We start from the raw sequence: 26,115 nt of genomic DNA, 5'->3' as shown, positions 1-26,115 counted from the left end.
AACAACAAGCAGAAGCTGATAATGATGATTTGGATAATACCAATTCTGATGAAGACTCAGCTGATGAACAACAGATACCAAAGACTGTACCAAGAAGATCTAAAAGAGTAAAGAAAACAACATCATGGATCACTAGTGGAGACTATATAGTAAACCAACAGATAGCAAAACAACAACCAGACTGGAAAACAAGGGCTGATTATTTGCAGACATTAGCTTCCAGCAATGTATTTCATTCCAACAACAGTAAAGAACTCGTAGAAAAGGCTCTGATAGATATTATTACAGGTAAGAATTAGTTAAGATAAGTACATTAAGTCAGTCAGTCAGTTTGGTAAGTGTAAATAAATTTTCAGTGATATTCTATGTTTTATATGATTTTATTTTATTTTACAGTCGTTATTTCTTTATGAAATAGTAAATGACGAGGACGTCATTTCACGAAGAGGGGAAGTATGTGATAGAGTGATTTATTTCATATATTAATTATTATATTTCAGGATTACATTAATTCAGTTAAATTGTCATATTTATTTCTTTACAGCATTTCATTTATTGAATAAATCCACATGGAATTATTTACATCAAGCTGTGTTTATTTAGTTATTTATAGATGTATGACATCACAGTGGTCATTTAAACCCCTGTCCCTTTCTATATATATCTTGTGTAGTGTCCAGGCCAACTTGGATTTCATTGGTTGGTTAGTTTCCCTCTCTTTTTGTTTTTACTTAGTTAATTACTTTTGTTGGATATCTTGGTCTGAGTAGACATATTGGCTTTTGATATGATGACTTATTTATGACAATGACCAAGACAGGACAGAATGTAAGTTTACTTTTACTGATTTCATTATTTCTATATAATTGTTTATCTGCTAAATTACCAAATAATAATATTCTAATATAAAGTATGAAAGTTCAGTTTGTGTGATTATTTTATGACTTTGTAAATATTCAGAGTAATAAGTATATTTTATATCTGTGAGAATAAGTGTGCAATACAGTAAAGTTATATTATTCATACACAGATCACTGAATAGAGTACATGTAGCTGTGTTCAGCTTTGTATATATTTGGAGTTGGCTCTATATCACATATAGGTATGATGTATATATATTTTGAATATTGTCTATATAATTATATTATTCTGGAAGAGTTCAGTATCATTTGATCTCATTATTTCATCTATAAATTCCAGTGTTTATACTTTGTACATATTATTGATTAAGAAAGATAACTCAATGTTTTATCTATGAGCACAATTAAAGGGAAATAACTCTTCATTTGACCGTGCTATCTGGCAAGTGATCTACATGTATGCTTTGTTATAAAATATTTATGATTGTTTATATATATTTCAGAGCTGTGATAATACTGATTATACTGAGAGTGAATATATTTATCAACAACGACAGCATGGCGTTTGTCATTATTCTCATATAAACGAACCCCATTTCAAAAATATTATCATACCATCAAACCATGTCCATGCTGATCAAAAGACTCAACAATGTATTAACTAACCCGATCAAAATTAAACTGAACCCGACCGAAAGTTTCTAATCTACATGTACATATGTAGATATACAAGTAATACATGTAGACTCTGCACAACAATTTTATTAAAATAAAAAAAAAATATTGCTTGTTATATGGTTTTATAACTAAATTGAGAGTATAAGCAAGTTAATTTCTCCATGGCAACTGCATAACATAAACAGTATCTTTTTCATTATATGTATAAAAAAAAAAAAAAATGCTTAAATTGATCAGGATCTGTTTCATATGAATCAGGACTTGTTCAAGCTTGACAACTAGCAATTTTTCTTCGGGTCTCTTTTATTATTTAATTTCAACTTCTTTTTGAAATTATGATTATCTTCTAATATTTCTTTTCAAAATGAAACACTTAATAGGTTTATAAATAAATGAAACATTAAAAAAAAATCAATAAATACAGGCCCGTAAGAAGCAATTTCAGTTTGGGGGAGGGGGGACAGCCATGCATTTTCTTTGGGGGGCACTAGCAACCAAAAATTCCTTGACAAGCTTTAAAAAAAAAAGAAAAAAAAGGGAAAAAAAAAGTTCATCAAGCGTTTTTATTGAGGGGGCACAAGCATATAGTAGCTATGTTCTCTTTAGTATTCTATATTTCGGCAAAATTATTGGGGGCACCCCCCCCCCCATTCCTACGGCCATGAAATAAAGTTTTACATGATTGTTAAGTAATAAAGACAATGCAATAAATTCTGCAAAGTAATTCAAATAGTTGAGGTAATTTTTACTTATGTGTAGACTGATTTACTACAGATGTAGTACTTTCATAATTTTAAATATATTCTCCCATAAAATTAGAATAAATTCATGATAAAGGAAATAATTTGCCTTGATCATGTTGAACATGCAATACATTTTTGAGTCATTTAAGTTGTTAAAGACAAAATTCTCATTTGCCCAATTAAATTTGAGATACAATTTGTACATGTACTAATTAATTGACCTGTAAAGGTACTTGTAGATCTCTAATAAAATCTGGGAAATTAAATCAGCAGTGGTGTAGATCGAAACTCTTTAACGGTGGTGATGTTAACTGAGTCTACTATTATAGAAAAAATATTGCAAGAATTATACAGTATATCTTTTGTTACTCAATCATGGAAAGTGTAATACATATAACTATTAACTGATATGCTCATCTCTGATATAACCTGTTAATTAATCCTCCATTCATGCCAAAAGGTACAGTGTAATAGATTGATTAAAATATCATTGGCGTATAATAATATTATTACTTTCTACTACATGTAATGTGTCGGCTAGTGTGATGTCACAGATTTAACTTGAGGCGCAAATAATGGGTAAGCAAGGAGGCTTTTGGCTTAATTTTTATTTCCAGTTATAGGATTATTTTTGTCATTAAACAGAAAGTTAGACTGCAAGTATGGGTACAAAAATGCGCATTGTCAAAAATGCTTTTTTTTTTGGCATTTGCAACAAAATGAAATTTATAGATAACATTTATCATCAACTCCCCCCCCCCCTTTTCAACCAAATTTCTATCCTTAAAAAAAATGATGTGTAGACTACAGCCTTTTTACATATATGGAATATACACCACAAAATATTTCCACACATCCTGCACCCAAACCCCACTTCTAACCCGATTAAAAATATTAATCTGGTCCCTTTGAACTTTTTAGCAGTTTGTACCCCTTAATTCCTCTTTATTTTTAAAGATATTTCAAAATTGTTGCTATATTGGGCTTGTCCAAATCAACTTTATGTTTTATGTACAAGAAATCTAAGAGGGATGCTGTCAGATACATAAATTTGTATGTACATATATGCATGCATGTATCCGCTGCCATAGACATCAGAGATGTGGTATCGTGGTTGGAGGGGGTGGGGTGGGGGGCTCCTCCCCTCCCCCAATTAATCTTTTACTATTAAAATTGTTCAGGAAAGGCTGGTTGGATTAGGCTGTGAAAAAAGTTTGAACCTAGAAACACCTTTCTCCCATTTCCAACCCAACCTACCCCACGTATAATAGGAAATTAGAGTTAGTATTTCAGGTAAATTATCGAATATTTAATTTATCTCCGCAAGAACGATACCACCAGCCTAATATTAAGTATATATATTTATGAATAAGCACAGATTACAATTATTTTGTTCAAGTAATCAATTGTTAGGATCCAGTAAGTTGTAAGAACTTGTTTCCGATCCATTTACTTATGTCAATAAAATATGTTCAAAACAAACAAACGATCTGTTGAAACCACGCTGTTGGTAAACTACAATTCGAATTTCCTCCATGCTAATAAGTATACGCAAGTCTTTATCAATGAATAAATACCAGACGTTAACCGCAAGCTATTGGGTGCATAATATATAGTCAATGTATCATGAATAAGTATCTTTAAAAAATCATAATTTGTTATTACTTACCAAAATTTTGTCTGACTCCTATTTCTCCGAAGGTCGTAAAGGATACCGAGGATTTCCGAAAATTTTCGGAAGGCGTTGCGCACGAAAACCTTGAAGTTGATGAACACGAAACTCTAAAGCTCATTTCCTCGTAAAAAGTTTTATTCTATTTAGCAAATTGTACATACCCAATATTAGTGGGAGAACAATATCTAAAACTAAATACTAGGAGAAATAAGACATATATAGCAGATCTTACTTAATTTTGCAAGTTTTAGCTGGTCTACATAATGACGATATATAATAATACCAATATATACGTTGCTTGAAATTTAAATTTAAAAATTTCTATAATCATAAATTTTTGGCATATTTTTGGTATTTAAGGGACAAAAATATACTAAACTAAAATTAACTATTGTCAATTTAATATTAAAAAGTCATTAATTTTCTGTTCAGAGAGGGTCAAAATGTTAAGGCGACCGGTTTTGGTCTACTTATTCTACGAGGCTACTTAATGCCAATATATAAATATGAGCGGTCTCCTAAATGGCACAACCATAAATATATATATATATATATATATATATATATATATATATATATAATGGCAGTGCCATAAAAGTCGTAAAGTATTTTAATTATCTGGGGATAGTATTTTCGCGGACATGCACATTAAGTAAAGCAAGAAAACATCTATGTGAACAAGCACAAAGGACAATGTATAGTGTGATACATACATGTAAAATTAGGCAATTTATCTTCGAATGTCAATTGAATCCGTTTGATAAAGTAGTCTTATCAAGTTCAGTAATCTTAGAAAAATTTAAATTATAAAATTTTTAAAACGGTTTTGATTTCAAAAAATATTAAACACTGTTAGGCCAAAAAAAAAGTCTTGTTTCCTGCTACCCGACCGACCCTATTTTTTGGGCACGACCCTAAAGTTTTTTTTTAGTTTTGGAAAAAAAATCGGAAAATTTCCGGAATTTGTCGTTCTGTCACCGTAATCGGTTCCCGTGTTATTAATACAAAACAAAATGGCAGCGGCCATTGGCAGAGGTCAGCCTCATGTGTTGTCGGTCGTGTTAGAAAGGTGCCGCCACAAGGACATAAGGACAAGCATTACTACATCTTTTTCTAGCGCAACCACTTTCAATGAAATATTCACTAGTTATCACGATACCAAAAACAAAGTTAACGAATGTTCTGTACTGTTAAAAACAGTTACGATAGAAGTTCGACCGGCCATGAGATAATGCCGTCACTTACGGTTGGGGAGGTCGTACAACTATTCAATGTTCGATGCTTTTCGTTCACATGTACATCACAGGAACAACATACTTTAGAGGACATGGTGACAAAGGCGGCAAGGAAAGCAACCAAGCAAACCATAAATGCTTTTCAAGTCTTGATGGCAGGGTGCGAGCATTCCCCTCTAAAAAGACTACAAGGTATCTTTAAAAAACAAAAAGGTCTAAAATCTTTCAGGGGAGAATAAATGACTGTATCTCTATAAATGCAGTCTCTCCAAATATTCTCCCTTCCTTCTTCTACCCCAACCCGGACTGTAAAAAGATTAGTAAATGCTTATAATATATTTCATGACCTGACCAGTGGATGTGAGAGATTATGAGTGTTCCGACATAGACTATTTATAGCATATCTTACATTAAACAGAAAAAGCTACTGGAAGATGGGTATCTTGACAACCTGTTTAATAGAACTGAGCTGACAATAACGAACAGGGTATCATATGTCAAATTCTGATGTTGCTTTCGAATTTTTTTTGTTGAGTAAATGGGCACATTGAAAGCAGAATAGGTTGCCAGTGGTTTTTCTTGACAAAAACTTGTCAATCTCGAGAACATTTAACTAGACAAATGATGAATGTTTTCAGTCAAAATGGAATGGCAACAGTACATGTTGGATTGTCCATTCAGTTATACCAATTATACCATATTAACATATATCTGCTATTTACGAAAAAGCTTGTAACAGATTAAATATTTTGAGATTACTAAAGCACACACTTGATAGAAATTCCCTAATAAAGATATATTTTGCTTTCATTAGACCTGTCTTAGAATACGCAGATGTGGTATGGGATAACTGTTCTCAGGAAAATACAGAATTGTTAGAAAAGGTTCAAGTAGAAGCTGCAAGAATTATTACTGGTCTAAGAGTAAATTCTTCAAGATCTATTCTATACGACGAACTAGGTTGGGAGCCATTACATCAGAGAAGAATAAATCATAAACTTATATTATTTTATAAAATTGTCCATGGTATTGCCCCATATTATCTATGTGAATTATTACAGCCCTTCCAACCAGTGCAACATTCTTATAGTTTGAGATCAGACAGAAGTAATCTTTCTCTACCATTATGTAGAACTGTATCTTACTATGATAGTTTTATTCCTTCAACTATAAAACTGTGGAATAATCTTAGCTCTGATGTAAAAATGTCACCTTCTTTATCAATGTTTAAGTCAAAAATAAAAACTAAACGACCATTTAGCAGTTGTAAATAATATAACTATGGTAACAGAAAAGAGAATATACTTCACCGTCAATTACGCAATAAAGCTAGTAACCTTAATGCACACTTAAAAAATCATTATATAATTGCTGATTAATCTTGTCGTAGGTGTGATTACCATAATGAGCACTATTTTATGAATTGTCCAGTTTATAGCATACAAAGAAATGAACTAAGAAAAAATTTACAAGAGCTAGGTATACCGTATGAACTAAAGACTCTTTTATATGGGTGTTCGAAGTTATCGTATCAAACGAATATCAACATTACAAATTATGTGCAAGAATATATTAGGTCAACAAAACGTTTTTAAATACATTTCCTAATATGATACATATATTTTTTACTATATTTTATTAATACTATGTGTTATGCTTGATTCATCTGGATCTGTGTGTGCTTGCGTGTGTGTATCTGTGTGTGTTTCTGTATGAGTTTACCCACATTGTTACACACAGATATACATATATATATATATATATATATATATATATATTCATTCAGTCCATTGTATTTTGTAACTTTGATTCTTGTATAGAGAGGGTACAATGTATTTATAGGCATTGAATGTTACCCAATCGATTCATTATTTTGAAAAAATATTGTTTAAACGAATTATACCATTATTAGCATAGGTGCAAGATGAGTGATCCATGCAGTTGTGTGTTTTTATTTCAAATGATCTATTTATAGGATTTTTTTTCACTTTTACAGTTCTGGTGTCAAGACTGGTTTGTCCAGAAAAGACGAAATATATAACGAACTTACAGACAAATTCTTCAGACCAAAGAAACTGGACTTTCCCAGATCCATATTAGATACTGAAGGATCATATATAATTCAAGTAAGAATCAAAGTTTTTTTTAGTCAATCCAGTTTAATAGTATATAAAATATATTTGAATCTAAGGATACTTTGTACACCCCATCAATTAAATTTTAGAGGTTTAATATGTTTGATACTTGTGGTTTGTTTCACAGATATTTTTTTTATAATTGAACATGTTTATGAATTTTCCTTTTCAAGTTTTCAAGGTCACTTTCAGTGCATTGTTTTATCTGGATAAATTTAATGAAAGTATTATTGGTTTCTAAGTCATTAAGTTGCTTTTCTCATTTTTACCAGGTCATGCAGGTATTTACACAAGTATAAATCTATAAATCTTGCATGTATACACTAGCTATAGTAGAATCATATACTAAGTCACCATTTCTTTGGTTTAGGTCTCTATATTAACAATATCTGAATGCACATTAAATCTACCTATTCATGCACCTTGGGGTGGTAAATGGTTATTTTTTGTAAATTGTGTGACATTGATATTTGAAAATTTTATTTCTAGTTTAACTGTGATTGACATTTGATTTCAACTTATTTTAATACATGTAATTTCTGTTTGACATCATTCATTTTTTTTAAATTTCCGTTCATCTGTTGTATGAGCCAATCTTTACCACTCAATATATTCTGCTTGGGTATATTTCCTACTATTAATCAATAGAGCCCCGCCCTAACACCAGAACCCCTGAACCTGGGGCCATGAAATTCACAATTTTGGAAGAAGCACTCTTGCTCATCATAACTATGTACTTAGTTACTTTATTTAATACCCAGGAGCAGAGAAGAAGATTTTCAAAGAATTAATGCATTTTCACTATATAATAAAAAGAGCCCCGCCCTAACACCAGAACCCCTGACCCTGGGGCCATGAAATTCACAATTTTGGAAGAGGCACTCTTGCTCTTCATAACTATGTACTAAGTTAGTTTATTTAATACCCAGGAGCAGAGAAAAGGATTTTCAAAGAATTACTACATTCTACTATATAACCAATAGAGCCCTGCCCTAACACCAAAACCCCTGACCCAGGGGCCATGAAATTCACAATTTTGGAAGAGGCATTCTTGCTCAACATAACTAAGTAACTTACTTTATTTAATACCCAGGAGAGAAAAGATTGATTGATTGATTGATTGTATATTGTTTTACGTCCCATTCGAGAATTTTTCACTCATATAGAGACGTCACCATATACCGGTGAAGGGCTTCAAATTTTGACCTTTACTCGGCACTCAGGGCCATTGAGCAGTGAGGGATCTTTATCGTGCCAACGCCTGCCGTGACACGGGGCCTCGGTTTTTAAGGTCTCATCCGAAGGACTCGCAACTTTCACTTCAAAGTGCCGAGCGCATGGCGAAGGAACAGTTGCTACCTATTTTTTATCGACTTAGGTCTGTCGCGGCCGAGATTCGAACTCACGACCTCCCGATCACGGAGCGAGCGCTCTACCGTGGAGAGAATCAATGCATCTTCACTATATAATCAATAGAGCCCCAACCTAATACCATAACCCCTGACCCAGCGGCCATGAAATTCACAATTTTGGAAGAGGCACTCTTGCTCATCATAACTATGTACTAAGTTAGTTAATTTAATACCCAGGAGCAGAGAAGAAGATTTTCAAAGATTTCATGCATTTTCACTATATAATCAATAGAGCCCCGCCCTAACACCAGAACCCCTGAACCTGGGGTCATGAAATTCACAATTTTGGAAGAGGCACTCTTGCTCATCATTACTATGTACTTAGTTACTTTATTTAATACCCAGGAGCAGAGAAGAAGATTTTCAAAGAATTAATGCATTTTCACTATATAATAAAAAGAGCCCCGCCCTAACACCAGAACCCCTGACCTTGGGACCATGAAATTCACAATTTTGGAAGAGGCACTCCTCCTATTCATAACTATATACTAAGTTAGTTTATTTAATACTCAGGAGCAGACAAGAAGATTTTCAAAGAAATAATGCACTTTCACTATATGATCTATATAGCCCCACCCTAGCACCAGAACCCCTGACCCTGGGGCCATGAATTTCACAATTTTGGTAGAGGGCTCAATGCTTATTACTATGATGCGAACAGTTTGACTGCTTGATGTCCAGGAGTAAAGAAAAAGATTTTTAAAGATTGCATTATTTTCAGTGGTTTTAGCCCCACCCCTCAGGCCCCAGGGGGGCAGGGACCATGAAATTCACAATTTATGTTCCCCTTCACCCATAGATGCTATATGCTAAATTTGGTTGAAATTGGGTAAGCGGTTTCGGAGAAGAAGCTAAAAATGTTCAAATGTTAACGCACGACGCACGCCGACGGACGAGAACAGATAGCAATAGGTCACCTGAGTGACTCAGGTGACCTAAAAATGTTTGGTTGCCCTCTCCCGACTGACTGGCTAAAATGGCCCGACTGAAATCTTTTTTAAACCTCCAGGAAGCAATTCCTTTTTCTATGTACTCTGGAAAAAAGATTTTTTAAAAATATTAAAATTATTTTTTTCAGAGAAAAACAATTTTTCAGCTACCTACCTACCACAGGCCTTTGGGTCGCTTAAATCTGACTTCGAGAAATTTCGGGTGTAATAAAAGGATAAAGGTATGGAACTCCTTACATAGGGTACCCAATTTTGAGAATAAAATACACTTAAATCAAAGTATTTAATTTCTTTCTTTCTATTCATATCTATTTATATATAAACACTCTACATTACTACCAAAGTTCATTCCGAAATTCCGTATACTGATATGCTGAAATCAATTCCAAAATTGACCTGTATTATTTTACTCGACATCGCTTGGGCCCCTGGTCATTCACATGTATGTCTTCAGACCAGCTTTCGGGCTTCCGATGCGGACTAAATGTGCTCCTTTATTAGTTCATTTCTTTCTTTAATACAGAATTTATTCCAGAACTTAAACATGAGAAGAAAACACTTGCTATGGCCTTTAATTTAACTATAGACAATAATACCTTCCATTCATATGTCGACTCGATATATCCCAGTGAAATTGTAATAAGACACCACAGAGACTGCCACATCTTTTCCTATTTGGATGTTTTTCTAACGATAGACGATAAGGGCCAACGTATGACAAACGCTTTTCCATCCTCAACTTCCTTATTTATGTAGTTATATTCCGCTATCACCTGATTATGGTGTTTATGTCTCTCGACTTATCCAATACTCGAGAGAATGTTCCGAGTACAATTATTTTTCTAAACCGAGGCAGGCTACTAACAGATAGGTTCATATTAGAGGGATTTCAACATACTGGTTTAAAGTCAATATTTCGTAAATTCTGTTGTCGTTCTAATGACCTTATTAGCAAACATAATCTATCATTTGGTCGTATTTTGGTCGACGTGTTTCATACCACTTGATAGGTCTTTGTTCCAATACTGAAGGTGACTACGGAGTGTTCTGCCTATCTGATCAACACATAGGACTCGCGGCGGATGTGGTCAAATATACCACATCACAGGATGAAATGCTCCCATTAAGCTTGACTTAATGGTAGCTTAAAGGTGCTTAATGGTAGCTTAATGACTATCTTTAAGCCACCATTAAGCACCTATAAGCCACCATTAAGCTGCCTGGAAACAACCATTAAGCCCAATATCTTACTTAATGGTGGCTTAATGGTGACTTAATGGTGACTTAATGGTAGCTTCCAGGTCCTTAATGGTTGACTTTAGATAGTCTTTAAGTCACCATTAAGCCACCATTAAGGTAGACTTATAGGTGCTTAATGTCCAAACTTCATTAAGCCACCATTAAATCACCATTAAGCCACCTTTAATCTCAATTTAATTTGCCTTTTTACAACCTTTAAGCTGGCATTTTGCATATTTAAGGTGATATTCTGCATATTTAAAGGTGGCATTTTGCATATAAAAGCTCTCTTGAAGTTGCCATAAAGATTCTTTTCAGGGTATTATGTGAATGAATAGGAGCTTTGTTCACATTAATATAGTATTTTTCCACTTACTGTTAAAATATTCTTTAATGGACTTTTGAGCTTGAATACTGTTCATTATCTCCATATATTTCATAAATAATCGAAGGCTCAAAAGGAGAGTTATATTCTTTTTCCCTTCATAATATTATTCTGAAGTCAGGTGCCAGCAGTAAAACAGTTACAGTAAATGCTTTCAAACTTATACAGCCAATTGATTTTCATTCCCTTTAGTTTTGAAGGTTAAATGAATTTTTGAATACATGCATAATTCTCCTGTAACAGTTTTTTTCTGTAAAGCAGACCTATTCATGAAGAACTAATAATAAATCAAGGACAACTATTCTTTGTTTATCCTTTTTATTAATGTTTTCGTGCATGTATCCACAAATGAAAAGAAAGAAAATCTCACTCTTGCTCTCTTTTCTCTTGAAAAACCCACAAGAGTTCAAACAAAGAATAAATTTATCTATTTAATTGTACATTTGATGAAAAAATAAATACAAAAATAAAACATCTATGACAATGAGCTTAAGGATATAAATAGATAAATAAATAAGGAAATCTGTGGGATATTTCTTTAAAGAATAAATAAATACAAAATTAATAAAAACATTCTTGCTAGTGCTGAAGACATTCACAAGCTAGTTCTTCAAGGAATAAATAAAAACATGTGAGTAATACATCCAGGAATTATCTTTGAAAATCACAGTTATAACTTATCATATTGCTCTCCTTCTCCTTAGAATTCAACATATAATAATAATTAATTAAATATCTCTAAGAGCTCAAAAATGTTATATATATTTCTCAAAAATAAGCTTTCTATCTGAATTGTGTGTTATTTTTCTCCAACTCATATAAATACACCAGAGATATTACTCTCCTGTTAAAAAGGACAAAAATCAATTGATAACAAGGTCCTATGCCCCTGCATGAGCAAAGTGGAACAGTCATTAAATCAGCTGATGTCACCCTGTTCCTCTTCCTCCTCCTCTTCTGCACTGTCTCTCCAGCTACTACGTATTACCCATGATGGACAGCTAGCAGGGGGCTTTCTTCTGGATGGGATTTCCAGTTGTACTCTTTTTCTTTTATTCCCCTTCAGATGGATGGGCAATGTTCTTTCATATTCCTCTTCAAGGACTTCCTTGGCCTTTCTAAACTTCTTCTTCTGCCAAGACAGGTGTCGAACTTTAGAAGTCCTTTCGCCATTCTCTATATCAGACTCTTCTGATGACATGTAGTCTGGAGTCAGCAAAGGTCGTACCTTTTCCTTGGCGAGAGATGTAAAGGAGGCAGTTTTGATGGCCTTTTGCAGTCGTATGCATCGCTGAAAATAAAATATGGAAATGTTAAGTATTACATTTTAATATAAATCTAGGGATCAATGCATTTGTGCTTTTTTCAAATCCTCAACTGGAAGGGGATTGTGTATAACAAATAAGATATAATTTTTTTTCCCAATTTCCATATATATAGAGAGAGAGAGATATAAATAGACCTATTTACTGGCTATGAGGACAATAGCAATTTCATCATCCCCCAAAACGGTCACTATTTCCCAAGGCTCTGCCAGTTTATTCATCATATTTTTATGTAGAAAAAAAATTCACAGAGGTATAATAAAATTTACATTGTTATTTTTATTCCTGTAAAAATCATCTTTTTTTCGGGGAGGGGGGGGGGATTGATTATATTTTTTTTACGTGAACTTGTCTATCAGAATATCGTCACTTGAAGTATCAAACAGAAACTATGTGTTTAGCACCTCGGCTGAATCTCTGTATAAAAAGAGTAGAAATACTGCATTTGCCAAAAGTCACACATGCTATTTATGACTGCTTTAACATTTGTATACTTCTAATAGAGGTGTAACGATACAGCAATACACTGATCATATTGATTGCAAGGGCTCACTATATGCTTATCGTATCTCCATGTATGCATCGTGATACAGTACAAGATAATTCTCATTATTTTGGTTAAACCTCCTCATACAACCAAACAAATTTTAATGTTTTACAAATGCTGAAAAAAAGCTATTAAAGAAAAAAAATACAATGTCGAGACTATAAATCCACTTTTTATTAACTTTGGGCAGGGGTATCACGATATTTTTTTTTAATATTATCTGTATTATAACTGTGGAGGTTAGCAAAGAATAGTATGTTAAGACAACTGTAAATGCAATTTTTGAGAGCTGTTCATGTAGTGCATGACCGTATTGTGATATGTATCGTATCGTTAGTTAGCTTGCAATACTCAGGCCTAACTTCTAGTAATTCAGATAAATTCAACCCTAATTAAATTCAGCCGCTGCTTTTGGGTTCCTTGACCTGTAATAAATCTACTACTGAGCAAATCTCATTTTTTGTACAATGATTATTTTTGTTGATCTTCATACAATTTGAAATTTCTAAAAACATTTTAAGTATCAAAACCATCTAAAGATCTAGTTATGATGACAGTTACAAAGTTTTATAAGATCTAGAAATGTATTCATTTGATCTCATTTTTAAGCTGTGCCTTATAACTTTGATTCTTCTGTTGGTGGTGGTGGTTGTCATTAGGGTGGGGGAGGGGGTGTCTTGAGAGTTGATAGATCATTTAATTTATGCGTGATAGAACTCTACAGTTTCTTTATTATATCATTTCTACATTATATCATGTCTGTTCTAAAGAAGTATGATACACCTCCTGTTAAAATCAAGACGGACTTTTCACTACAAGAGTTATCCTGCAAGTGAAACAGTTATCTACCCTGTCATGCTATGCTGGGGATTAAAATCACCTGATACCCATTTTAAAATTAATCATTTCATGTTGAATTTAATGATAAAACAAGCAATTGATCAATGGTAGGTATAATGAATGAAATTCTTAAACCAATTATTTGCAATAACATTTATTTGCAATTTGTTACTTTGAAAGAGCAGCAATGAAGAATAGACGTCAATGTCCCATTATTATTTTATATCATGTAAAAGTATTTCAAAAATGTCTTGATCAAGTCTTTAAATGTACATGATAGAAGACATTTAGATGTGAAATTGATTAAGGAATAGCATATTCTTAAAAATGGGTGCAAATGGCGAATAATATACCTCTCGTCTTCTGCTTTGCCTCCTGCTTGTTACAGCATGTCTCTGGTTAGTTCCTTTCTCTTTCCTTCTCTCAGAATCCCTTAAGGATTTAAAGTAGCGTTGACATGCTCCTGCAAAGGATGAAAATTATCAGTAAACATTTTTTCATAAAAGAAAGCTGACAAATACTCTATCAATAGCACACTGCAGTAAGTTCTTGTACAAGGACACTGACACTAGTATGTAAATTGGGACTTTTGTGTGATTTCCTGGTTTTCGTTTCTTTTGTGTTAGTTTAAACTAACTAAGCCAACTAACAAGAATTTTTCTAATAAATTTCAACATAACATCAATAATGAAAGAGGAGACTCGTTTCATTTTTATCTTTCATTTTATATTGATTCTTTGTTTATTATTTGTCTAATACAATGGTATTTGTGCTATAAGCTTCTGTAATTTGTAATTTGGCCTACATTTTGCCCTGAACTGTTTAGTGAAAAATCCTTAAGTGGATGACTGGAATGAGTTTTTGACTTTAGAATGCTAATAGCATTAAAAGGTTTAGAGAAGCTCACCTTCTATTTCAGCTGTGGAAAAAGGACACTTTTCCTTTCCACCATATGCATCTCTTACACCCCTGGTGATTCTTTTTGTAGTTAGTTCATTTTCTGTGCCATGGAAACTTATAACAAAGGAAATGATCAGTTAATTCAATGAAAGAAAAGTTCAAAGGCATTTCAAAAAGAGAGAATTGAAAAAAAATTATCTACCAATGTGAAAAATAGTTCAATGTTTCATTAATTACGTCGAAAGCAGTCGGTAAATCTAGAACTCCCAACGTGTCAGTGTATGTTTTTAATTGAAATTTTTTTAACATAACAAAAATTCAACAATTTGAGTAATAAAATATTTTTTCGTAAATTTTAGGTTAAATTTATTTATATTAGTATCATGTCCATCTTAAAAATAAAAAAAATTACATGCTAGAATATGCACATGTAATGCATAGCAGATACTGAATTGAAAAATTTCTATCAATCAGTTAGGGGCATGAGTATAACAAGAGGCCTAAGGGCCTTAACGGTCACCTGAGTACAATACACCAATTTAGAGGATCTATAAACTGAAAAATGAAGCTTTGTTGCCCAAAAGCAAGAAAAATAGTATGATTAGCATCAACAAAATAATTGGTCTAGTATCTACCTGCCTATCTGACTTTCCAAGTCATTAAATTTATGAAAATATTTTTTCATTATACAATAAATTATCTTGCATAATTCTCTTATTCTATTAAGCTTTCAAATACATTATTTACATTGATTAATTATCAAAGGTGAATGGCAAAGGGGAATAACTTTGCTCAGCAGAATACAAGTTAATAGAGCCCTGGCCAGGACTAGAACACTTGACTAAATGGTCCAGGTGTTCAAAATTCTGGTAAAAATAACCTTGCATATTAAAACTTTTACTTTGTTTGCCTTGAACATCCCCAGAACCATAGAAGATTTTCAAAGAAATGCATTTTCACCATATTATTAAATAAATAAAGCCCTATCCTTACCCAGAACATCTGACCCATTGGCCACGAACTCACAATTCTGGAAGAAGCACCCTTTCTCATTATAACTATACACTTGTTTCTTTACTTTATCACCAGTAGTAGAAAAAATATTTTGAAAGAAATTATGCATTTTCACTTTATATAATCAATAGAGCTCTTTCCCCCTCACCAGAACCCCTGACCCAAGGGCCATGAGGCATTCTTCCTTATCATGCACTTCCTTTGTTTGAAAAATACCCAGGCGCACAGAAGATTTTGAAAGAATTCATGCCTATTCCCTATATAATCAATAGAGCCCCGCCCTAACACCAGAACCCCTGACCCAGAGGCCATTAAATTCATAATTTCTGAGGCAGCCATGCTCATCATAACTATGTACTTAGTTTATTTAATATCCAGGAGCAGAGAAGATTTTCAAAGAATTAATGCAATTTTACTATATAATCAATGGAGCCCATCCCTAACACCAGAACCCCTGACCCAAGGGCCATGAAACAATTTCTGAAAAGGCAGTCATGCTCACCATAACTATGTTCTTAGTTAGTTTATTTAATACCCAGGAGCAGAGAAGAAGATTTTCAAAGAATTAATGCAATTCTACTATATAATCAATAGAGCCCTGCCCTAACACCAGAACCCCTGACCCAGGGGCCATGAAATTCACAATTTTGGAAGAGGCACTCTTGCTCATCATAACTTGTACTAAGTTACTTTATTTAATGCCCAGGAGCAGAGAAGATTTTCAAAGAATTAATGCATTTTAACTATGTAATCAATAGAGCCCCACCCTAACACCAGAACCCCTGACCCTGGGGCCATGAAATTCACAATTTTGAAAGAGGCACTCTTGTTCTTCATAACTATGTACTTAATACCCAGGAGCAGAGAAAATTATTGCAATTCTACTACATAATCAATAGAGCCCCGCCCTAACACCAGAACCCCTGACCCTGGGGCCATGAATTTCAAAATTTTTAAAGAGGTACTCTTGCTCATCATAACTATATACTAAGTTAGTTTATCTAATACCCAGGGGCAGAGAAGAAGATTTTCAAAGAATTAATGCCTTTTCACTATATAATCAATAGAGCCCCGCCCTAACACCAGAACCCTTGACCCTGGGGCCATGAAATTCATAATTTCAGAAGAGGCACTCTTGCTCATCATAACTATGTACTAACTTAGTTCATTTTATATCCAGGAGCAGAGAAGAAGATTTTCAAAGAATTAATAACATTTTCACTATATAATCAATAAAGCCCTGTCGTAACACCAGAACCCCTGACCCTGGGGCCATGAAATTCACAATTTTGGAAGAGGCACTCTTGCTCATCATAACTATGTACTAAGTTATTTTATTTAATAACCAGGAGCAGAGAAGAAGATTTTCAAAGAATTAATACATTTTCACTATATAATCAATAGAGCCCCGCCCTAACACCAGAACCCCTGACCCAGGGGCCATGAAATTCACAATTTAGAAAGAGGCACTCTTGCTCATCATAACTATATACTTAGTTAATTTATTTAATACCCAGGAGCAGAGAAGAAGATTTTCAAAGAATTAATGCATTTTCTCTATATAATCAATAGAGCCCCGCCCTAACACTAGAACCCCTGACCCTGGGGCCATGAATTTCACAATTTTGAAAGAGGCACTCTTGTTCTTCATAACTATGTACTTAGTTACTTTATTTAATACCCAGGAGCAGAGAAGAAGATTTTCAAAGAAATAATGCACTTTCACTATATTATCTATATAGCCCCACCCTAGCACCAGAACCCCTGACCCTGGGGCCATGAATTTCACAATATTGGTAGAGGACTCAATGCTTATTTCAATGATGCCAACAGTTTGACTGCTTGATGTCCAGGAGTAAAGAAGAAGATTTTTAAAGATTGCATTATTTTTGGTGGTTTTAGCCCCACCCCTCAGGCCCCAGGGGGGCAGGGACCATGGAATTCACAATTTTTGTTCCCCTTCACCCATAAATGCTATATGCCAAATTTGGTTGACATTGGTTCAGCGGTTTCAGAGAAGACGCTAAAAATGTTCAAATGTTAACACACGACGCACACCGCACGACGCACGCCGACGGACGAGAACGGATAGCAATAGGTCACCTGAGTGACTCAGGTGACCTAAAAAAAGTAATTAAAAAAAAAAACTTTAAAAAAATTGTAATTTTTAATTTATTTCAGGTATTTCATCCTTCAGTCACCCTACCCCACTTCATAACTCTCGCACAAATGTCTTCAGCTTTAAAACTTTAAATAAAATGTTATTTTAATTTATTTCAGGTATTTCATCCTTCAGTCACCCTACCCCACTTTAGAACTCTAGAACTCTTGCACAAGCATCTACAGCTTTGAAACTAAAAAAATTGTAATTTTAAGTAATTTTGGGTATTTCATCCTTCAGTCACCCTACCCTACTTTAGAACTCTTGCACAAACATCTAAAGCTTTAAAACATAGAAACTTTACACTGATTTTCAAGGAATTTAGGAAAATCATTGACAGTGTTTGCAAAATGGGTGGATAATGTGAAAATAACTACTGAAATATCCACCAAATGTCAATATTTCTTCTTGAAAATGAACAAAATATTTTAATATAATTTAGTATCATCCTATTTTCAGAGATAGCAAAAGTACAGTTGAACCTAATTCTCTAAAATTCAATAAGACCCAGAAAAAACTTCGAGATATCAGAGATATTGAGACACCTAGGGTTAAGTACTTAAAAATATGTGGTTTGGACTTTCAAATCACTTTGATATTTCCATGGTTTTCGAGATATCATAGTTGAGATGTCAAAGTTCAACTGCAAATATTAAGTCGGTTGTATTTTTTAAGCCTAAATTGGAGGGATTGACCCGCTAAAATAGCAATCTTTTTATAACTCGTGTAGAAGTCGGATAAAGAATTCTGGACCAAAGTTTAACTCCCAAAAAATCGACTTATAGGCGAGTATATACGGTATATATGCAATTGTGTAAAATTTCTCTCTGGTTGTAACTCACACGTAGCCCAAGGCCTCATAAAAAATCTACTCTACATAAATCCAGGGTATATTTTGCTTATATTTAGTGTGACCTTGCAACTGTTAAAATAAATTCTGTCCAATGCACTTCCTAATCTAAATCATCAACACGCTTAATACCATCAAGGAAAAGGAAAATCAAAGCGTGTGAATGACCTCACACACGTTTTTATGAAAAAACAAAAACAGATGAAAACGGATAAGAAACGAATCAAATAAAACAATATATAAATTAAAAGTGGTATAAATTATTTTAGTCGGGCTAATTTTCATGGGTCAGTCGGCTGAGGGCAAACAAACAATATTTTAATTTAGGCCTTAATGTGAAAAGAGTACCCAAACTATTTTTTTAAAGGAAATATTCAGGAAAAAAATCAAACATGTTTAATGACCCCCTTCTGATTAGTGGACACACATAATAACTCAAGTCTGTTTCAAAACACACTATATTTAGGCATAATAATAGACTGACCTACTTAATAGAAGAAATGTGCTCTATATATTTATAAAGTATATTTTCTTTACCTCACTTCCTTCCCCAAGTTGTAGCCAAAGGTTACATCTCCTTTCAGCAATGTTTTATACACATCTCTTGTGGCATTCTGTAATTAAAAAAAATATAAGTTAAAAAATGAAATTGCACTACATGCTTTTCAAAATATTTATTTTCCCACTAAATAAAAAAAAAATCTCAGCACAGATTTTACAGTTAAAAGTTAATGCAATGATAATCAGTCTATCATTTAGAACTTTTAATTTCTTGCTTAATTTGATTGAAGTGGAAAATGTATACTAATTAAACTAGATGTGCCATAATGTCATGAATGCCCCCACAGGCAGCCAAAATTTCAAATGCCATTATGATATTAAGTTTTAATTTTTTTTTTTACACAAAGGATTTTTTTTTCTAATTTCAAGGGCCATAACAAAGATAGTAAAGTGTCCCGCCACAGCATGATACACCCATCAAATATTGTTCAATTACCATAAACAGTGCAGGAAAATCATGTCAACTTTGATACAAAGATTTAAATGATTTTTCCATTCCTTATAATGTTTAATGTACACACATCTCCTGTGGTGAGTTATCTCCTCACACTAAACTCACTAAATTTTCTGTTATCAAAATTCTCCTTTCCATAATTTTTACTAGCCCTGACCATAAAATCACTAGCCCTGACCAAACTTGCAAAGAAAGGGGGTGTACAAGGCGAGGACAATCCCCTGCTCTGGGACAAAATATTTCTCAATTTTCAAAGTTCACGGAAAAGTGATATTTCTCTAAAATAATGTTTTCCGTAATGTCTTCTTCAACACATTTGATTCAGTTATTTTATTGAATGACTTTTTGATTGATAATTTGTTTTTATAGATGACAGTAAAGCATATTTAGTGGAAAATGGGTTTATTAGAGGCATAAAAATGATTTCTGAATATGAATGGGTCAAGTATCTATTCTTCATTAACCTTTATATGACAGAAAAGTAAATGTAAAATATATTTCATGTTTCCAAAAAATGGAGTCTGAACCCATTCTATAAGAAAATCGAACATTTCTGGAAAAAAAATTTACGCTTCAACAAACTCTTTATTTAAATCACACTGACATCAAACAAAAAAATTTACGCTTCAACGAACTCCTAATTTAAATCACACTGACATCAAACATGAAATTAGCAGACTTTGTAGCATAATGGTGCATTCAGTCTTTCGCCTAACTGTGAGCTTTGGAGAGAGTTTGAATCATGCGTGAAGCTTTTTTTTCACATTCCTTAAAAACATTAGTGTAAAAAAATTATTTGTCAATAGTTCATTAAACAAAATACAGGAAACAAATGTGTAAAAGATTATATTGACAATATAATTTTTGAAAAATATAACTTTTCATGATCTTTTAGAATTGAAAAATGTCTTTCCCTAGAGTAGGGGATCGTCTGCCCCTTGCACTCCTTCATTCTTTATATCAGATGGTCTGCTAAATCAAACAAAGTAATTTAACTTTTAAAACCATTCATAAAGGATTTTTGGTTTAATGATGTGATCATGGAATTTGCTTGGGTGATAATTTGCTCAGATGCAGAAGGTGTTAATGCATAAAATTATCACAAATTGAAAAACCTAAATCCTTACAGTTATTCCTTACATTTACATGATTCCATATATTAACGAGATAGATCCAACCCCTGCCCTTCTTTCCTTTCTCTCTTTTTCTCACCGCGCACATGATTTTTTCTAAACTGCGCATATTGATTACACAATAGTGTTATGAAGAAATCAAGTTATTTTATTATTTTTAGTTCTATCTCAGACAAATTTGAACATGTAAATAAATAAAGAACATCTCTAGCACATGTCAAAATTTACTTTGACAGACTGTACAATAGGTAGCAGCCAATTGAGTTTGGTAAATTGGGACATGCAAATATTATAGAAGCCTTAAAGGATATACAACAAACTTGAATAAAACAATTCCTAAATAAATTAATTAAAGAATGCATTATTCAGAAACTAGTTATACCAATTGATACTGCACGAAGCTAGTTTCGACGTAACTTGTCTACTACAGTGTGGCAAGAAATAGCGATTGTGTGATGTGGGGAAGTTTTTCCTTTACAGAGTGATGACTAAGTTTACAATCGGACAAATAAGAAAATGTCTTTAAAAGTTTTTAGAATATTTCTGCGAAAGACTGAAATGAGGATTAACATTTATTTCATCCACATGACCAGTCGGCCTAGTTCAAGTGCATTCACATGACCAGGCCACAGTTGGGTCAGTTGGAAGTGCCTTAGTGTCAAACCCTGGGTTAAGAATCAATAACCAGAAAGACCTTAATGGCATCAAACATGAATTTTAACTAATTTCATAATTGCTTTTGAAGTAGAAACAAAATTCAATAATAAAAATAAAATATAGACACAAACAAAATGTCACAAGATTTGGGGACTTATGTCATTGTCCAAATACAACAGGGTTCAAATGAACTATATTCCATATCATTGAAAGTTAACATGTTCATGTTGAATACTGATCTTACAAAAAGTTTTAAGATAACTTACACTACACTCTGAGGATACAGGCAGCTTCTTTCTCCGACCAATCCTATCACTCTTGGTAGCAGAAGATTGAGATGTGGGGCTGGTGTTGATGTTGTCCATCTTACCACTCAGCTCATTCAATACTTTGACCAAGCGCTGAATTGGCACGGCATTGGAATTTCTGCAATGAAGTCGATCAGCATTAATTAAATATCAAACAAGATGTATTTGTAAAACACTGATGCCCCCATTTGACAGCTTTTGGCGAAATTCACTTTTTCTCCAGAAATGTAAATATGAAGTATTCATGTTCCTATGCTAGCTGCCTCCTCAGTCTTTTTCAAGAAAATATACAGTCAGGGGCATAATGCAAACAACTTATTGTTAAAAATAAATCAAATGAGTTCTTTTTTTGTCATAATGAGTTACCACTCTTTGCTTCTGACCTACTTTTCCCAGCATTAGTAACTCAAACACGTTATTTCTCAAAAATAGTTTCAATAAAATGATAACTTGTTCAAGTTATTTTGTGTCATTCCTCCCTAACTTTACAACCCATGCACCAAAGGTTTTTGTTCGTGCACCACGACAAAAACAAATGTTTGATTAAATTTAAACCTTGCTTAATCCAAAAAATTGTTCAAAGACTTGGGAAAATATTTGGAAAAATTGTTTATTTATTGAGAAAAACTTGACCTTAAACCATGTAAATTAAAACCTCAAAATAAGGAGTAAAATGCTATTTATTTCCACCTCCTCACCAATTCTCCATTAGAGTCAGTGCACTGCATCAAGTATTAAACAATGGAATCCCAAAATGCAATGCATATTGGCAGGAAATACAAAACTCCCAAGAAATCAATGTCTAAGTAGGATATAAAAGTAACTTATTTAAGTTATAGTTAAAAGAATTTCAGTGAGTGTAAAATAACTTATCTAAGTTCTTTTTCTAATAGCATGTTTGCACTATGTCCCTGATCATATAGGTCATTCTTCGATTTACAATTTTTCACCAATTATTATATAACTTTCTTGATTATTGTTCATCAATTTGAGAGAGAATGTAAATCCAATAATTGTGTGTGTGTTTTTTTTTCCTTTTGAAATGAAGGAATGGTTATCCAACAACTAAACAGATTTCTGATGACTTGTGTGGTGAACTAGGGTATTTAATCTTGCAAGTTCAAGCACCGCTGTTTGCTAGTGAAACAATGTACATGTATTTGCTATGGACTTGAAGAACTATATACCAGTTTCATGACAATTAAGTGCAGTTTTTTTCCTAAGAGATCAGCTGAGCATAGTGAAAATTCAAGTCGGATATTTAGGATATGGGTAACCCACATCTATTCTTGTTTACTCTCATGCACAGGTCCAGTACAATCAGTACATTTAGCTAAGTAGCTAGAATTACCTACCGTAGCTTTATTTAGCTACCTCAGGTAGCTTTATTTAGCTATTTCAATGCAACTTTTCACAAATTTGCTTTCTATTTAAAACAGACAAAAATCGCAAGTAAATGTCTACTAATATTTATACAAGGGATAATCTAAAAAGCAGTCCAAAGAAGAGATAGTTTAAACAGTGCTGCGTGTGAACACTTTTATGCAAAAGATGTATTTCCATTGTTTGAGTCATAGGCACTCCCCAGCTTAATTATTAAAAAAATATATATCTACTATACTATAAACATAACTGTTATGCTTATAATGCAGTAGATATAAATTTTTTTTAACAACTAAGCTGATGAGTGCCTATGGTTTGAGTAACTGAACATCACCCTGTTTGCGTTGATTACTTCTTATTGTACTGAATGATTACCAATCAATTATCATGTTAACCGAAACTGGTCGTTATTTCATTCAAGTAGAAGTGTTTGGTGACAAATTAACTGTTGAATATATAGCCCAAAAACTTTTAGAACTTTGATTGCAACTGACAGAAAAAGGAAGCAGTGAGTGATGTCTTCATGGTTTTCATATTAATTTCAAGGTTGATAATTATCAAAGTGCCATTTTCTGCACATCCTGAGGAAAATGCCAACTTAAGAAATAAATTTGATTTAGCGGCTAAATAAAGCTACCTCAGGTAGATAAATAAAGCTATGTAGGTAATTCTAGCTACGTTGGTAAATCTAGTGATAGTATTAGACCTGATCGATGCACATATGAATTAATTTGATCCCATTCAAAATTTTAATGTCTATTATATTTTGAAAATCTATAGTACGAATGTCCAGATTTTTTTTTTACTATTTTCTGGAACTCGTTAAAATTGAATTGATATTTTAAAGATAAGAACCTAAATAATAATCATAAAATTTTTTTAAGATTGTACAAACATACCATTATACCATATTACACTGCTAAAATGTATATATCCACTTTCAATTTGTTTACATTTGAAGCACTTTGCTACAAGGAAAATTGTAACGCATTCTATTGCTTTTAAAGATAGGAAAAACAACTTTCTTCTTGGATCCCGCGGGCACTTTTGACCATGCCATATTTTGAGTTGGATGCCATTTTAGCGCGCCATTGTTATCTGGAATTTAGCGGAAACCAAACCCGACTTATTGAACAGAGCTAAGGCTGGGAGTTTCATAGGTGGTTTAGTCTTTGTCTCGATTTTTTTTTTCTTTTACAAATTGGATACCCCATGCCATCTTAAAAAATGTATGAACTTCTGTTTCAAATAGATTTTTTCAAAGATTTTGTAATTAAATGGTTTTTTTCTTATGTAGGCTATTAAAAATTGTGTTTATTTAAAGTTGCCCCCCCCCCTCTCTCTCTCTTAAAAAAATCCCCTAAAATTACATTTTCCTTCGAGAGTTCTTCTGTCCTCGACAAATTATTCGACACTTATTCGCTATCGCCCTGAAAACAGGCCCTTATTGTACGGGGGGGGGGGGTTGAAGTTTTATTAATCCTATGAATTGCATTCCATGAAGTATTTAAGTAAGAACTTTAAGCATGTTAGAATATTTCAGTACTGTTACTGGATTTAAATTAACTTTTGTAATAAGTTTAGATATACCGAACACCAATTAAGATCCTCTCCCTTGCATTGTTTGTAATGGGAATTACACAATGGTATACGAAATGCAATTGTTGTATTCTACAGAAAAGTATTAGAACAACAACAAATTGTGACGGTCTAAAACACGTACTAACGTACCTAACTTAGTGTTGAGTAGATAATAAAACTGCCTTGTTTGTTTTAATGTTGGAAATCTTACTATAAATCAGGGTTTTTGTCGTTTATCACTGATCCTTATGCAGCTTCTATTTGTTCGGATAAAATAGTCTACTCTTGTTTAAAAACAAATTATCATATGAAGTTTAAAATATACTATTTTTTCTTTAGAAGAAAACAACAAGAAAACAAACAACCAATATGGCTGCCGAACAAAAAATGATTTTTCCCCCCTTATTTTAAACGTTAAAAACTTGGACATTAGATAGGCATTTCTGATTATTTGACTGGCCTATACTTTGATATGTAAATTTATTCAAATGTAGCTAATATTTATGCATACTTACTCCATGATTGACACAAAACGCTTCCCCGCCTTAGGTTGCAAGCGTTTCTTTCTCAGTGGGGACTCTTCTTTGGCGTGGGTAATCTCTGCATTCATTGGACAGAAAAGTCGCGTGACTGCATTAGCCAATCATATCACAGCAAGGGAACGCTATCTTTTCCCTCCCTCTGATCAGGTGATCGAGCTACACCAATGAGAAACAAAGGATCTCATGCCAAACGACGCCATTTTTCGACCGTTAAAATCAACGATTTCAAGTCAATTATACCATCAAGGCGGAGTCAATTTAATTATGTAAGTATGTTTTTCCTAATAATCATCAATAATTATGTTTAGAGAGACTTCTATTTCATTTTTTCCTTTACACAAGCACAAGAATACCACAAATTCTATTTGAAAACACCCATGCATACAATAAACAGTTCAAAGAAAAAAAAAACAGAATATATTTTCGATTATTTTCTCATCTTACCGAATATTAACAGGGTTTTTTTTTCTGCAGTGTTATTTTATGGAACTACATACATTCAAAACCAGTTATTTCTGCCATCATTTATTGTTAAATATGCTCTTGC

The 26,115-nt window shown here is 33.1% G+C and overlaps 1 protein-coding gene across 1 annotated transcript; it reads right to left on the bottom strand.

Annotated features, from left to right (window-relative positions):
- Positions 1-12,231: 12,231 nt before the first annotated feature.
- LOC133175156 (uncharacterized) lies at positions 12,232-25,636 on the bottom strand. The gene is made up of 6 exons (XM_061310276.1): positions 25,542-25,636; positions 22,021-22,180; positions 19,487-19,563; positions 14,932-15,038; positions 14,378-14,487; positions 12,232-12,603 (listed from the first exon to the last, which is right to left on the bottom strand). Exons 1-6 carry the CDS (start codon positions 25,634-25,636, stop codon positions 12,232-12,234), a joined length of 921 nt encoding a protein of 306 aa, XP_061166260.1.
- Between the last annotated feature and the right edge of the window lie 479 nt (positions 25,637-26,115).

The sequence above is a fragment of the Saccostrea echinata genome, unplaced genomic scaffold (assembly GCF_033153115.1).
Source record: "Saccostrea echinata isolate AGI-Se365-2 ecotype Australia unplaced genomic scaffold, CSIRO_AGI_Sech_v1 ptg000061l, whole genome shotgun sequence".
Classification (NCBI taxonomy): Eukaryota; Metazoa; Mollusca; class Bivalvia; order Ostreida; family Ostreidae; genus Saccostrea; species Saccostrea echinata.
Note: the sequence above shows the minus strand (reverse complement) of the source record. Positions and strands in the feature narration are given on the sequence as shown.

Coding starts and splice junctions, on each gene's coding strand:
- LOC133175156 (XM_061310276.1), bottom strand. CDS start 25,636: ATGAATGCAGAGATTACCCACGCCAAAGAAGAGTCCCCACTGAGAAAG. Junction 19,564..22,020: donor CTGTATCCTCAGAGTGTAGT/GTAAGTTATCTT, acceptor TTTTAATTACAG/AATGCCACAAGAGATGTGTA. Junction 12,604..14,377: donor GGCAAAGCAGAAGACGAGAG/GTATATTATTCG, acceptor TTTTATTTTCAG/CGATGCATACGACTGCAAAA.